General features: G+C 36.7%; 1 protein-coding gene across 9 annotated transcripts in view; it reads right to left on the bottom strand.

Moving 5' to 3' along the window:
* baiap2b (BAR/IMD domain containing adaptor protein 2b) overlaps positions 1–17,539 on the bottom strand; it is a 95,401-nt gene that overhangs the window by 23,889 nt on the left and 53,973 nt on the right. For 8 of the 9 annotated variants that reach the window (XM_051668006.1, XM_051668008.1, XM_051668011.1 and 5 more), the window contains 3 exons: positions 17,340–17,411; positions 15,211–15,348; positions 6,185–6,337 (listed from right to left, as the gene is read on the bottom strand). In XM_051668006.1, coding sequence (XP_051523966.1) covers positions 6,185–6,337; positions 15,211–15,348; positions 17,340–17,411 — 363 coding nt within the window. The remainder of the gene's footprint in view (positions 1–6,184; positions 6,338–15,210; positions 15,349–17,339; positions 17,412–17,539) is intronic. The other variant, XM_051668013.1, reaches the window with a different exon arrangement.

The raw sequence follows: 17,539 nt of genomic DNA, 5'->3' as shown, positions 1-17,539 counted from the left end.
TTTAAATGGTACATTTTACAGTCATTTTAGGGTTTACTGCATTATGTCATAATGGCAACAAAGTTGTAAAATTGTATCATTATATACTTTCCACAGAAAAGGTTAGTAAGTGATTTTATCACACTAAATCATGTCAACACATATTGTTTACGTCTTGGCCCCATTCATTTTTATTGTAAGAACCTGTAACCCAGATTTTCTCTTGTTAAAGAGGTAAAAAAAATAAAAATAAAAATAAAACAAAATCAGTAATCAACATTATACCACAAATGCTGTCGATTGAGCTTAACTTGTATTGAAAATATTTTTAAAGGAAAAGTTCTCCCAAATATTTTAGTTCTGTCATCAATTGCTCACCCTCATGTCGTTCCAAACTTGGATGACTTTTTCTTCAATGGAACGGTGGACAGATATTTGCGTAATTATTACCTGAGAATCTGGTGTTCTGCCAAAGCTCTCAAATCTCTGTTTGTGTACATTCAATTATGTTGAATCAGGACTAGTGCTGTCAGTCAATTAAATAGTTAATCACAAATTTTGAAAGTAAACTTGACGCTATATATACTAATTTTCCTGTCAAAATGCATTTGTTTGCTTTTTAGGAAAGAAAACAAAACAAAATGTAACAACACCATGCTTTATTAACATTTTCCAAACAAAGCCTTGCACAGTGTAAAGATAAAAATGCACTAAAATATCACCAATTCAAGTAACATTTCCCCAAGTCTAAGTGGGAGGTTGGAAAATTAAAAGAACTAGCCCCTCCATAGGTTGCATATGTATTGCAATAGGCATTCAGTTTCTTAAACTCTCATCCTCCACAATATTAATCAGTTGGCAGACTGTGGCTATCCACTTTGCTACAGCAATTGTAAAAGGCGCCAGCACCAGTGTCAAACGCCGCTTTGAACTCCACATGAAAAGTGCTGCAGACAACATTTTTTTGATAGTTAAGAATTGATGTGCTTCTGTGGTAATTAAATTGCACATAACAAGGGCTGTAAAGTGCTTGATTTCTGTCAAGCCACATCTGGGCTTGTTTTGTACAACAAAAAGCATTAAGAGGTCCTTTCTCCATCACTTGATCATTGACACGGAATCGCCGTTGTGTGTGTGTTGTGTCTGGTTTATGCTTTATTACCGGTAAATAGGTTCATCACTATTAAGAATAATTTTAAAAATGTAATGTGTTAATTTATTGCATGTGTTAATGCTTTAATTTTGACAGCTCTAGTCAGGACACATCATGCAAGGATTGACATCAGTGATGCAAATGCCACTGATTCTTGCATGTGTCGCAACCGATCACAGTGCAGCAAGTTTTAATGTGCAGAAGTGCAAATAAAATTTGAGAACTACTGTGGAGGGCAAGTTTCAGTAAATATTTGTGATAATTTATTGAATATAATTCAAATTTCATTCTGTTCCTTACACACGACATGAGGGTGAATTAATTATGACAGAAGTTTTGGGTGGACTATTCCTTTAAAAATTTTACTGTGGTCTAGGGCTGCAGAGTTCATCTAAATAAAATCAAAATCACAATAGACAATGTGCGACTATTAAACCGTAAAGAGTTTTAATTAAATAAATAAATAGTCTGCTCGCACTGCTTGCTTTAAAGTTTATGTGTGCTCCAAGGTTCTGTTCTGTCAGTATTGTTAGTTTTTTTTTTTTTTTATCTTTGTTTCAGTTTTATTTATTTGTTTGTTTGTGTAGTGAAGTGAAAAATTTGTAAGTTTTGTTCTTTTTAAAAGGACTGAAGTGTGAACCCTCAAAGGGTAGCTTTTTTATTAAGAAGATCATGGGCAAAACATTACCAAATTTTGGTCAAAAGGAATCACCTACTATGGATATTGATCACCATGTGGCCTAGGCCACATCCACACTAATATGTTTTCGTTTGAAAACGCATCTTTTTCTCTTTGTTTTGACCTTCTATACACATTGAGACAGCATTTTTGACAGCAAAAATGTAGCTTTTTGAAAACGCTCTCCCAAGAGGATCAATTTGAAAACGCCATTGTCACGTTGTAGTGTGGACAGGGAAAACAGAGATATCTGAAAATGATGATGTATTTTTTGTCATGTGACTTGTGACATGTGATTCATTCAACCCAAAACAATCCAGATGGTGGCCCATGTTGTAGCAGCGTTGTTATGCCTGTTATTCACTTTGATAGCGTTGTTTAAGATAAATGTTACTTTGTACAACCTTCACATTGCATTCCTTCAAAGGTGATGGGAAGTTTACTCAGAACTGCTGTCCAGCACAGAACACGAGGACAGCTGCATTTCAGACCATACATGGAATGCCGAATTTTTGCATGCACAATAATGTTCATGCGTTTCAGTGTGGACAAGCAACTTTTTGAAAACGCTTGAAAATGGCAGTGTGGACTAAGAGTGTTTCGATAAAGAAAACACTGTTTACAATGTATCTGGATTAAAGTGGACATAGTCTAAAGCTCAGGGCTTTAAAGCCAAAACTTTGTTGGTTTGATCCCAATAAAGATTGAGTACTGAGCCATCAATCACACAATTGTGTGCTTGAGTAAGGCACTAAACCTCAGGTTGTTCCAGGGGAAAAGTCCCTATAATAAGTGCACTATAATTCACTTTGGATAAAAGCATCTGCTAAATGACTACTTACAGTCTTGTCACAAATGCATTTTAGAGACCACCACTAACTCAGTTCCCCAAAAAACTTTGAAATGTATGTATTTTATGGTATTATGGTCTCTTTTCATATATGTTTCCCATGGTTCTTTCCCATTTCTCACTATTTTAAGTTTGAGAGAGAGTCTATATGTTCTCTTTGTTACTTCTGCCCTCAGTTGCAGACGAGTGAGTAAGTGTCAAGTACCGCTGCCTTTGCATGGCTCGCGTGGGCGGCGGTGTTAAGATCCAGCAATGACAAACTCTGGCAGATGGTCTGTTTATTTCATCTCACTTCTTGCTGTTCTCACAAAGTGGAGCAGAACTATAATATAAGAGGAAATTATTTTAAAAACAGGTGGCAATTACAGTAGGTGTGAAAAGTAATTTCATTGCACAGATAAAAGAGCAAGTGGTATCTGCAAACAAGAGAACTAATCTCAGAACTAACCTCACTTTTCTTTTTATCTATTTTAAATATATTTTATCCAGCTGGTCTCCAGGTGATTTTTAGTGGATGTATGAAGTGCGATCACCTCCCCTATTACTTAGATATAATTTTGATGACAAACTTTAGGTTAGCTAAATCTTTCTAAATGCGCTCAACAAGCCACATGATAAGATGCACGGGCTGACGGTCTCAGATGTGGAGGCAGCTGGGATTTGTCCTCTGCCACCCGGATTGAGGCGAATCACTACGTGACCACGAGGACTTAAGTGCATTGGGAATTGGGCATTCCAAACTGGGTGAAAAAAGGGAAAAATCCCTTTATGGGCATTTAAATTATTATGTGGGTGAGATAAATTGCTATATGGCTACTGGCTAATATTAGATTGAGGTAACTTTTCTTCCCATCAGAATGTTTCTCCATTTCTCTGAGAAATTTCATCAGTAAGAGTTTTCCTACACACAACAGTGATTAACGTCTGAACACACTGTTCTTGTAAAAGTGGGCCACTCACTGCCTGGCCCTCCCTTTCTCTTCTCCTCCTCTTTGCCATCTTTCCTCTCAACACTGTCTATCACCAACTCTGAAGCGTGGGTGTCTCAGTAGAGGAGACAAGTTTGCTTACGCGGGAATGACTGGTGTTCCTCGAAGTGCTGGTGAATCCACCAGACATCACTGAAAATCTGCTCTTTTTCTTTTGAGTGTGTGAATGTAATGTCCCAAAAAGAAGAATCATTCTTCACTGACTGTGTTTGATTCAGTATGTTTGCACATAAGGCCTAAATGAGGTCTGCTTGACAAAACGAATGAAGGAATTATTTTTAATCCTATTTATAGGCTTTTTATTTGTCTTTCTTTAATGGATAGGGAAAAAAGTGGGAGAGAGAGAGGGGAAATGGGATTGGGAAGTGACAAAGACCCAACTCTGACCTGTGTCCCTGAAAGCAACGCAGCTCCAATGTGTCACGAGCATGTTGTCATTATACATTTTATTACAATGTTAATAAAATACAACATAAAAGTGATTTTAGTACTGGTGTTAGAACTAGTGATAGACCATATATCTGCCAATATTTGGCCATTTTGAGATTAAACTGATTAACAATATTGGGCTCTATTTTCGTGACTGCGCAAAGTGCAGTGTTACACGCTACGACCGTGTGCAGCATCTTACCCAATTTTCATGCCAGCTCAAATCGCAAGTAAGCATGGGTGTGAGTGTTTGCACTATCTGTGTGTGTATGCGCACAAACTGGGGCTGTACTGTATGTTAATGAAGTGGCGCAAAGTGCAATTTGCTATTTTCCTGAGAAATAGGTCATTGCGCTAAGATGTTTCAAAAGGCCATCTGTTTTCACCGCAAAGTCTAAACTCATTTCCTGCATTTGCAGTTTGGAGATTCCACCAGCAGGTTGTCATAAAGTTCATGCCAAAACTCTGAAAACAAAGTGGAACATCAAATTATGTCCATGACAATCACTGGTGTAGCTCTTTTATGAAACAAATATTTATGAGATTTGTGTTAAACTATCTTTAGGTCATGGCTTATTTTCAATTTTTATTATTATGTTTATTTTTAAAATTGTACTTATGATCTAATTTATATTGGTATTTTTCCACCTGTTGTCCACTTGATCTTTAAGTCACTGCAAAAGGGGCCGGTGGAAGAAGTTTGAGAGAGTAAAATGTTTGGATTTGCTATGATTTTTTTTGACCACTTTGTTATTTTGATTATATTTTAGTTTCATTTGAAGTTTAATTAGAAATATTTTTGGTTTAATTTTTTCGTGTTTCATTAAATTAATTTGAATTCATTTTCCAAAATCAAAATCGACCAGTAGAAGTGAAGTGCATTCCGATACAATCTGTTAATAATAGCCATTAATTGTGTGTCAGTAGATTAAAATGATTAATAATACTTACAATCTCTTTCATTTAACGAAGCATAAATTCAAATCCTGATGAGAACCACATTTTCTATGTGTGTCACTGTCATAGAAATATGCCAGACATTCAAGAACGCAGTTAATGCAAAAAAGAATGTATGTCCATATTTCTATTCTTCTAATTCATTGCATACATTCCATTTACACAACCAACTTCCTATGAATGTGCTATCTTTGTTTATATCGCTGGTGCATGACAAGGAATGAACTCTATAATAGGACGCAGACGGTGCCGGAGAAGAACCTCAGAATTAAATTGCATTTGACCCAGCCCATTAGCGCTGTGTGCATGCAATTTCGCCAAACCCACTTGCGCCTAGACTTGCCCATGCTTGCACAAAAATACCAAAACTTCATGTACATGCTCATTGACTTTGCGAGTATGACTTATGGCATAGCGCTGCGCTTAGTGCTAGCGCTCTTAAAATAGGGCCCGCTGTGTTAAATAAGTGTTCATTTCAGCTATATTGTGTACATTTCCTGTCATTAAATATGTGCAGTATATATCAGCATTATATAGGCCACCTCTGTCTCTAGATATCAATATCAGCACCGGCCATTGAAAAACCTATTTTGATCAACCACTAATTAGAACATAACCATTTTTGGTCCAAATAAGAACCTTACTAGAACAATTATCAATGATCATTCTCTAGCAAGCATGATGGGATGATAGCAAGTCGGCTTGATAAGCTTTGAAATTAAATGAGATGAATGATGAATTAATGGAATTTGGGGCAGAAACATCTGAGCAGAGTGGCAATATGCAATAATTTGCAATATGTATAATAAAGTTTGAGAATATAATGTTTAGATTAGATAACTGAAGGGTTAACACATGTAAATGGATACTTAAAGGGACAGTTCACACTAAAATGAAAATTCTGTAAACAATTACCCTCATGTTGTTCCAAACCAATATGACTTACTTTCTTTCACGGAACACAAAAGGAGATGTTAGGCAGAATGACAGACTCAGCCAAGAAAGAAAGTCATATGGGTTTAGAACAAAATGAGGATAAGTAAATTGACAGAATTTTAATTTTTGCCACTTTTCATACTTTTCAGCATTTCTGCAACCCAAACTTTGTGCTCTATTTATTATTCATGAAGCATGAAGCTGATTCTCACCTTTGTGTGGTAAGCGGTGCTGGATTTGGCCACGGCACATTGGCGGTCAACCATGAAGCAATACCTCCTCCTTTCTTCAGACAGGGCATTCTTGTAGCTGTCTTTGATGTAGTTATCCAGCTCATTTTGTTTGCTGCTGATAGTCTCAACATACTGGGGAAAGGGAAGGTGGCATGAAGCAGACAAAACATGGCAAACAATGTCCCAGTTAGACTCTGCCTGATGTAATGGAGGCCATGCTTGGAGAAACGGCACATTTCAATGGCAACTACGTAAGCTTGCTGTTACTGTCACTGTATGATAGCAAATGGTGATGCTAAAGCTCAATGGACCACAGCACACAAAGCTGGTGAAGGCTGAATTTACCCAGGCTGGTTGGTTTCAGGTTCAGGTTACTTTATTTATACCCATAGGTAGATTTGGTTTGCAGTGGGTGAGTTCATACATTTTGACACATTTTTAAAAACAGAACAAACAGTGTACAACATGATAACAAGTGCTCTACATTCCAATCAACATTTAAATACAATATATAAATAGTTAAATAAAATAGACATTGCATCTATCATCATCATCTTAGCAATGTTGCTACGATATGTTCAACTAAGTAATAGCTGCTGGAACAAAGCTGTTTTTATACCGCTTTGGTCTGCACTGTGGGACAAACAGACAAGCTCATTATTTAGCATTTAGTGGACTGTGAAATATAAAGCTTAAAGGGAAAACATTTTAAAGATAATTATCAAATAATACTTGGGTTGTTTGTTTTGGATTGAGTATGAATTGCAGTTTTAATCCATGTCCCCACACACTTTACCAATGCATTTCCAGTGGATTGTGATTACTGGATAAGGATATTTAAAAATCATTTACATGTACTCAAATTTTGTTTAGTTTTATGCCTAGATACTGCAGGTATGTCTTTACAAACATGATGTGGCCTGAAAAAACTGTTCAGGACTGTTACAATATTTTGTCAAGGCTGCCCATTAGAGGAACTGGGTGTGATCCAACCATACACCCACACTCAGACACAAATGACACCCTGCAAAAGGTTACTCAAACTGTGTAGCCTTGGCTTGATATCACAGTGAGTTATGCTGGTTCATTCCCACCAAGTGTTAATGAACAAGGCTGGAGTCACTGTTTGTAAGTCTATTAATAGTCTAAGGTTAGAAAAGGTCATCTAAAAATGTATGTACGAAGCATGTTCACCCACCCACACTCTCAATGATGAGATGTGATGAGTTTAATAACTTATTGCAATATTTGTCAAAATAATCACAATATACAGTATTTTTTTTTTACCAAATCGTGCAGCCCTAGCATGTAACTGCCTCTATCCTGCATGTTTTTGTGTTAATGGAATAGATATGCTCTTCTCCTCTCTCTTTGGATAATGACAGCACCATACTGCAGTAGCTGATCTGTATTTAATGACCTGCGGTCAAGACCCCTTTTCTCCTCACATTATATGTTCTTTCAGTGGTTGAGTCATGATGAGTACATTTACAGGAACATATTAAAACTTCCAGTGAGCACACCTATAACCAAATGTACAACCGATGCAGGTCCAACCCTAGATACAAAATGAGTACAAAAGACACATCGTCAAGTAGTTAAAGCTGAAATATGTTTTAATCCTTTTCAAACCCATTAAATTTTAATTTTTCCATACTGTCCTTACACTAGCTAGCTCATATGAGACAGAAGTTCTTGCATTATACGCTTATTTTATCTATTTATTACCAAAAGAAACTAACAGGTATGAAAGCCAGTGATATTTCGTGAAGCTCAACAATGCTAGCAAGTACAAGGTCATGGCATGGATTTGATTCCTTGGGAACATACAGTTGTACTCAAAAGTTTGCATACCCTTGGAGAATTGGTAATATATATATACCATTTTTAAAGAAAACACAAGTGAGCAGGCAAAACACATTTATTTCTTATGGGATTCATATTCAACTGTAGGTTATAACAGAATGGCACAATCATAAAACAAAACATGGCAACAAAGAAAAAAATGAAATGACCCCTGTTTTATTGCATGATCAGTCATATTTTCAAAATCAATGCCAAAATTTCACAATTTCTGCCAGGGTATGCAAATTTGAGCACAACTGTACATGCTGATAAAATGTATACCTTGAATGCCCTGTAAGTCGCTTACAGCGTGTACATGTAAATGGATTTCTCTCAGATTGTATGTATCAGCGAAAAATATATATTTATGATCTCACAGTGTACCTGATAATAGACAGGCAGCGATATTGGTATGACATTAAGTACCACTGATGTGTTAAAGTAGTTGACATGATCATACACAACTTTAAAACAGTAAAACACCCTCTTAAAAGCTGTCAGTCTCAAAATATTGCAGTCAACAGGTTTGCAGCCTAGAGTCGGTAAGTATATACAGTTACCACTGCAATATGTGAATTGTGACAGTGTCTTTGAATGCTGAGGCAGTCCTGTATGTAGCTATATGACTCACAGTGAGATGGGGTAGGGATAAATAGGTTCAAATATCATATTAGGATCGATATTTCTGCATTATGTCCCTTTAGTTTGGTACCCAAAAAGAATACCGATGCACACACAGTTGATGTAACACAAGTCTTTACTCTACCCAAGCCTACTGCAGCCTGGAATCATATGGTGACATTCCAGTTCAAATAAATCTGCCTGCCCCCTGCATGCCCTCATTTAAACACTTTTTGAATTATGAATGTAGGATAAGATTGCAGTGCAGCATAATTTCAGTGCATTATGATTTCTCAAGGAAAGAGAGGGAATTGAGTGCATTACATTGGTCACGGTATTAATATTGGCATCAATCCTGCGGGGGAGCTGAAACAGATGTGCGTTTCTCTCTAGTAATCAGGGAGGTGTGCTGGGTGAACAGCCGTATTTATTACATATTATGCTTTAATGACTGTGAAATAATTCAGGAAAATGGAGAGAGTTCAGCTCTATGCTGTACATAACCTTTTCAGTATAAACGACTGTATGCTGTAACTGGAGCTAACTTATGCTACCATTTATTTATGCCAAGATTTTATACCAAAACTACATCCTTTGAAATTTGGAGCTGCACACAATCCATCTCAATCTATCTCAAATAACAACTACAAAAACTGTTTTACACAATGCATTGATTTTTCAGACAATAGCAACAAGTGATAGACTGATATATCGGCCAGGCTGTTCAGTCCGCCAATTTAAGAATATTGGCATTTGCTATAATCATGCCAGCTGTGTAAAGGTAAAAGTGCTGGCATGTAGTGAGATTTTTGTTTTGCGGTGTTCTGCTCATGCCACCTCTGAAACTAGTCTCTCCCCAGCATGACGCACAGCAGGGACGATGAGCCCCACATGTAAAATTTATCCACGTGTCATACTGAGCTGCCAAGTGCCGTGAAAACACATGCACACACACACACACACACACACACCTATAAATAATTGACAAAAGCTATTACAAAAAAAATGTCATTCATGAGGAGGTACATATAAGAAATTTCATGAGAGAATTGCCATTTGTTGGAAAACAAGTGAAGGGTTTACACATAGACCAAAACCCAGACACACACATACAATCCACAGAGACCTTGGGTTTCTCAGGGGCTAGACCTCAGCTTTCACTCCTAGTAAACTGCAAAAATTCCTGGGGGAGAGTCTGAGGGATTCGGGCTAGGGCCAGAGACGATATGACTTACAGCTTCAAACATTGATTTCTGAAAACCATTTCCAAGATCCATGCCACCAAGAGCTGTGAGTAACAAGCAAGACTAAAATCAGTCAGTGATTTCCTTCTGTTTCCTAAATGCACTAGCTTTGGAGCCACATGCTGCCTCAAACTTTTGGCCTTTGGTTGCACGTCAAGCAACTAAGTACAGTGGAGCCTTTTTTTCTGCTTGACAAAGCTCTGCAGAAAATTTTGAAACTAAGTAGAGGTCAATGATCTATAAGGCAATGAATTTAAAAATTAAAGATTTTTCCACCAATCATTTTTACCAATATTAACTCTTTTCATCTTCTATCGGTTCTTCAATATCGGGTCTACCGATATATGGTGTCCCCACAATGACTGTATTGTTTGCATAAATTACTCAACATTTTTCATAACATTAATTCTCAAATGAGAAATATGTAGCATTTTAAGCTTAACAGATAAAACAGAAAAATAAAATAATTACTTTTTTTAAAGATAAATACTTTGATAAAATACATTTTTAGATCGCAAAACAACTTTGCATAAATATAATGCCATAACAACAACAATAATAATAATAATAATAATAATAATAATAATAATAATAATAATAATATACTTATTATTATTACAGACACATTTGCATATATATAAATATAATAGCATTGTAAATATTTATGTTATTAAATTTACGCAAAGGTCTAAATGGTCGTGAATATTCTTTAACTTTTGTTTTGGTCTGCCTAACTTTCTTTTGTTGTCAAATGTTTATTTAGTTATTACTGTGTCAAAACATTTATTATTATCCATTTTCAGACACTTATCTGTTACTTATTACAAACAATCTGTATTGGTATTAGTCGTAAAAATAAAAAAAATAAAAAATAAAAACAATATCGGTGGACATTTAGCTAAAATATAAAAGAGCATGTGCAGAATACAAATTACATATACTCTTTGGTTGACGGTGATACTCCTTATGCGACCTGGCAACAGGAAGTTTACTTCATTCAGTTATTATGATGCATTCACTTGAACGACCCACTTATCTTTCCTCTCTCTGCATTTTCTCTTCTACCGGACACCTGTTAAGTGTCTTCAACAACCTTAGTGTTTTACACAACAGTGTTTTCCCACACCATTATATGGAGCACACCTACTGCTCAGGGCATGAGCTGACCTCAGGTCAGCCCACACCAAAATACTCCCACTCCCTCCCAACCTTGCACCTGATGACAAAGGTAGTGAGAGGCGTCCATTCAAAACAAACAGCGGCCCCCGACAATTCAACTCCCATACAACAATGCCTTGATGAACAAAAGTGGACACAGAAGGACACAGAATATAAAGAAAGCCACATAAAGCGAGTACAATATTGTGTGAAAGGACTTGAGCCAAACAGTGTGATATTCTTTAGCACCTTAAGAGCCAAACAGACTAAAACTGGAATATGTTATTTTATTATTATTTTTGTCTGATTCAGTGTAAAGCAGGAGCATGAAAAGAGCAACAGCATATCAAGTTTTTAAAATGTACCTCTATCCAAAAAACAAAAGCATTTGGCAACCCTGAAAACAATGTGAAAAAATTCAGGTCTTGTTAAAATGTGCAATATAAACTACAGGGTTCCCACCCTTTTTGACAGAGGCGCAAAAACTATATACAGAATGCAATGTATGCAATGCACTGGGGCACCACACAATGGATAGGTGTGCCTTACAGTGAGGGGCAAAAAACACACCCCCTCACTTGGAAGGTGATCATTTCTGTTGTTTGTCTATGTAAACATGAGCTAAGTGACCGTCTTTGACCATCTCTCGCAGAAGCGCCGCGATATACCTGTGTTCTGTTCTATATGTTGCGCTGCGTCTATCTTTTTTTGGCCAAGAACGCGTCCGGTCTGAATGGCCCCTTACTGTACATAAGAGCAATATCTAGCTGATGAGATATTTTTAGAGCAGAAGAGAACTAGAAAAATGAAGCTAAATTTACTAAATGTTCATGACTTCTAAGATTTGATCAATTTCCATGACTTTTCCAGGCCTGGATGTCACAAATTTACAATTTCCTGATATTTCCAGGTTTTCCATGACCGTGGAAACACTGAAATGAAATGTTTTGTTTCTGTAGTAAATGTGAGTGGTGCCACGGTATTGTTATGTTGTTCCTAAGGTGTTCTGAGTGCTTTTATTGTTGCTATGCAGTTGCTAAGGTGTTCTGGGTGGTTGCTAGGGCAATTTTTGGTGGTTGCTTACTGGCCAGAGGTGGGTCGAGTAGCCAAAAACTGTACTCAAGTAAAATTACAATTACTTTTAAAAAAATAATTACTCAAGTATAAGTAAAAGTATAACATAAATGATTACATTCAGTTGCATTGTATGGACCAAAAGAGCTGAGAAAGTCTTCTAAAAATCTTCATTTGTGTTCAGCAGATGAAAGAAAGTCATGCACATCTGTGATGGCATGAGGGTGAGTAAATGGTGAGAGAATTTTCATTTTTAGGTGAACTATCCTTTTAAGGGCTCTTGTCAGATCTGGATGAATTTGTCAGTAAGAGAGGTTTGGAAACCTTTCTAGTATTTATTACAGTGAAAACATGAAAATGTCCCACAGTGACATTATATATAATGCTGAAATATAAAGCAAGATCATGCTTTATTAATGCCTACTTTCTCTATTTCATAGCTTTTAAAGTACTGCGTGGATCCTTATTTCAATGTAGTTACAGTTTTCAGTGTTGAAAGAATTTAGGCTCATTAGTTCTGTACAGCAGTACCGCCGCTCTCTAAATGAAGGGTACGCAGCCTGCGTAGGGCACCAACCCCGGTTGTGGAACACTCGCTGTGTCTGAAACCACCCCCTATTCACTATATAGTGCACTATTTCGGGTGTACACCATTTTGTAGGAGTGTCTGAATTCTGAGTGAGCCACTCCTTCCCTACTATTGTTCACTCATTCTTACCCAAAATGCACTCTAATTTCAAGTGTACATTTGATGTAAACTCGACGACAGTTAATTGCCCATAATCCACCGTGGTAAAGATGTACGAGCTGGTTGTTTATCGCTTCGTTCACTCCTGCAATTTTTTATTTCATGCTGAATGTATTGTATTACTTTTTGACAAATCATCACTTGATTAAAATAACATAACATATAGAGAGGCAAATCATACAGATACATTTTTAAATGTACTCTTTATTTATATTTATACAGAATTTTGCCATTAAGATGAAGAATTCTTAATTTACTAAATTCACTGAGGTGATATTATCTTAACTCAGGAGACTGCACACAATCGAAATGATCATTCTGTGTATGATTTAAATGTTCAGTTAAAACATGAAGGTTATGATGACTTTGGTGCTGTTTATGGTCGGATGAGGGTGCTATGTGCCCAAAAACGCTACCCAGATTGTATTGGAGTTTAAAGATACTAAAGTATAACAAATAAAAACAATAATGTACATTAGATAAAAATGTGTTTACTCTTTATATCAACATATATATTAAAAATGACAAACAGAATGAAGATTTATTGTATTAATATATTATTTAATAAGAATATCAAGTAAGGCCCAAGTATTTTAAAAGTTCATATGTGACATTGTTTCTGCGACAACCCCAGAGTTCCGACGCTCGGTGTATACGTCAGCGTCTGAATTCACTCACTCTTTTGTTCACTCAATGCTGAGATATAGTGCACTTACTGCCATTCACTATATAGCAAATAGTGAATGAGTGAACGATTTCGGACACAGCCACTCTCTTTGCCATACAATCGTCTCACACCCGCACATCTCTCACACGCACCCCACGCTGTGCATGTGCAGAAATGCTGTCTGTTCGCTCTCCATACAATCATGTGAATGGCAGAGCAAAAGGTATTTACACTTAACTTGGATGTTTTCATGGATTTATTCAGTTAATCAGCCCTAAGTAGCTGCTATAGTTTCCAGTACCCCCACGAGGGCTCGGGGTAAATAGGTAAATACTGCTCATAACATGCGGGACGTGAGACAAAGCGCACTGATATATTGCTGCACTGATATAAAAATTTACACTTAAAAACTATTGTCATAAGAGCCCAGTTACAGAATCACCCTGAAAATGGCCATCACCATGTCACAGAAACACCCACGTTATCATTAGAGCCACAACTTACCTCAGAGTGCTGCCTTAAGTTGGAGCTGCAATTTTAATCTTGAAATATAAGCTTGACTTGGTGTTAAATGAAGGCATTGCATGACAAATCTATTATTTTTTCACTGTGCGGAGCGAAGAAAAAGTTTCACTTAGTTAGAAGAGCATGATGCTGGAGCAGTGATGGACTCAGCTTGAGTGACAGCCTGTGACAACACGCAGCTGTGTGAACTTCCACTGTCGTAAAAGTCCCATTCAGTATTCTCTCAAAAAATTACACATTAATTAAAATGAAACCCAGTAATGTAATGACAGGAACGCCGCCCATAGTAAAAGTAAATTTGTTTCATTAGAAATTTACTTGAGTGAGAATAAAAAGTACCCACTTTTAAACCTACTCTAAAAGTACATTTTTTTCCAAAAAGTTACTCAAGTAAATGTAACAGAGTAAATGTAGCACGTTACTATCTACCTCTGTTACTGGCCCAAAAAAGAGCCCATCTTAAATTCTCCATGATATTCTGGACCCTAGATATGACTCATATTCATCTTTCAACGCAAGTTTATGGATCACCTGTTTTGTCATCTGCCAGCCGAAAATCACAAGTCTGATCGCTTAGAAAAATTAATAGCACGCCTCTCCTCAACAAGCAGCACAATTTGAGATACCAAACACGCATTTGTATCAGTAGCACAAACAGTGTTGGATGAGTAATGTGCCAAAGTTTGATATTAATGTAAGGGGTTTTTCAAATAGTAATAAAAATAACAATAAAATGTATATGACAAATGGATGAATGCCATCATTTAGCCTGTAAGAGTGTGATCACACATTTTGTAAAAAAAATAAAAAATTAAAATATGCCTTAACTTGTTTTGTTTTCTCATTCTCTCTCAAGTGTGTTCAAAGGTGTTAAACTGCTGAGAGTCTCAGAGTCATGGATTGCACATAACATACATCACAAACAAATTCAATGTCTAAGCTCTGGAAACCTCTCAGTTACTGCAAAACTAGAAAAGCAGGAAACTAACATTGTCAAACTTCAATTACACTCATTTTCTGTACATTGGGGAAAATGTTAAGCATTGAAATGTCCTGGATTCTTGCAACCACTGTCGTCAGCAGCATCTTTTTCATTTAAATTTGACAAGCAGCACTGACTCACCTGCATCTCCTTGTTTCCATATTTGGAGGGGGTTTTGCTGCCCTGACTTTTCTTGCGTAGTTTCTTCAGTTCGGCCTGGCACTTCTCCAAACTCTCTCCTTTACTTTTGTGTTCCATCTGATATTTCTTCAAAGCTGCCTGCCAGACACAATAACATGGCTCTCATTACATGCAGCGATTAACAATATTAAAATGAACAAGATGAGGAACTTTGTTGATATTTTGATTCCACAAAGACCTCAATTGGATAAATGCCAAATAGAACGGAATGAGATGCTTGATGCTTGATAACTTATTTTCAGGACATCCTGAACAAAACAAAAAAAAGCTTTCAGAATAAAGTTTAGTATACCCACTGAGAGTCAGTTGTTTCTTAACTGATGTGAACCCAGAATCTAAAAGACCTGAAGGTCGTCACGTGTTCTTTGCTAATGAGAACTTGGCTGAGTCAGCCCAATCAGTTCGTGCATTGTCCTCAAAGTATCTTCCCAGAATTCCCCGCTTCCTGAATTCATTGTGTTTCAGTCTATGCCTCTTTGTTTTCCACTAGTCTTCAATGCCAAAGCCTTCTGCTACATTTGACTGAGTCTAACCCTATTTTTTTTCCATCCTTACTATCCGTGGAATGGAAAACCATGGGAGCGTAGTTAATTATTTCTGTCAATGCTGGAAGTGAGTCACCAAATGGCTTTAATTTCTTGCCAAGATGCGGAGATGAACCTGAAAAGCTGAGGGTCTATCAAATGTGTTAACAAACAAGCATGTTAGACACCTTAGTAAGATGACTTGTCAATCAGTGAAGCTGAAAATTATGTTTCAGATGCACTGCTGATCTTTCATGCACGTAAAAAAGACTTATTTCAATTAGAGAAATATTTCTCTCTTTTGAAAGCCTTTTAGAAGGTGTTAATACCGGTAATACTCTCCATTTCATATCATGCATTAAACTCAGTTATTGCCTTAAGAGAGTAATCTAGGGGTAAATAAGACCAGTTATGTGAAAAGGGGAAAAACATCTAGTTATTATGTTACTGAAAGCACTGTTATTTGTGTACTTGTTAGGTGGTTGCAAGGGCATTGCAAGGTGGTTGTTACTGGCCTCTATGTTCTCTATGATAGTCCCTAGTGAACATCATTATGAGTTTGAATCAAATTATCCAGTGAATTATAAGTGTTTTTGTTATAATTATAGTTTTTAGAGTTTCTTCAGAATGGCTTACTAAAATAAGTTTGAAACAGCCGAACAACGGTATATTGGTTGTGAACATTCAGACAGTGTTTAGAAGTACATTTAAATATAAGGATGCTCAAGACACTAATGTGACATTAAAAGGAGCTGTTCAACCACTCGATGAAGATTTAATGTAGTATAGAAGAAGAAAATGCACCATTTGTCTTGTTTACATTCTGAATTCATGACGCTAACAAGCTAACACGCAATACGCTGCCATAATATGTGCCAGTAATACTCTGGTATTGTATTTTATGATGACACTGATACTACTGCAAAGATGGGTGTATAAAAGAGTGTTAATGGGCAAAATACAGAAAAAAGAATGATGATAGAGGCACATCTTACTTTGGGCAGATGTATAAATGGCTTTCGCTGCAGATGGTACATGAGTGAATGGGCACTTGAGAGTATTTGAGTTGATTTAATTCCTTTTGTAGACTAATTAAACAAAAAATTCATGACAAGTTTTTGGAAAATGTCTCTATGCTAATGCTCCAACAGATGTAGGTAAATTTGCACCAGCTTGCTAATAACTCTACACGCCGATGTGTTGACTTATTTTTACTGAATGAACAACATAAACAGAATTAGCTGTCGGCCTCAAGGTAGGTCACCTACTGATGACGTGGACCAATGGAAGTAAGAAGTTCTTTAGCAGCCGGTAAGACGCTTTCCTAAAAGCTTGCCCAGGCTAGCTGTTACAAACCACAGAAATGAATGCAAAAACACCTTATTTTTGGCCAGATTTTTCTCTAAATTACATCATACCCATTCGTTCTTCAATTTCATAGAACGTATATCGAGGCATTTATACTTCCCACTCAATAAACACAACACATTTTGCTTAAGCATGTGGAGTACACGATATTATATGTGTCTGTGTGTTTTCACTTACATTTAGGTAGCGCACATCCAATTCTACTTTTTTCTCCAGTTCTGTGAGTAGTTCATTGTGGAATGATTTCAGCTGAAAATGAGAGTAAACAAAAACTGTTTATTTTTCACGAGACGAATATGGCTGCTGGGTTTGATTAGACAAATCACACACAAAACTGATGTCTCAGTCAATGGGGGGTGATGAGCTTAAATCTGACA

This window comes from Myxocyprinus asiaticus, chromosome 32 (genome assembly GCF_019703515.2).
Source record: "Myxocyprinus asiaticus isolate MX2 ecotype Aquarium Trade chromosome 32, UBuf_Myxa_2, whole genome shotgun sequence".
In the NCBI taxonomy this organism is placed as follows: Eukaryota; Metazoa; Chordata; class Actinopteri; order Cypriniformes; family Catostomidae; genus Myxocyprinus; species Myxocyprinus asiaticus.
This window is presented reverse-complemented; position numbering and strand designations above follow the sequence as displayed.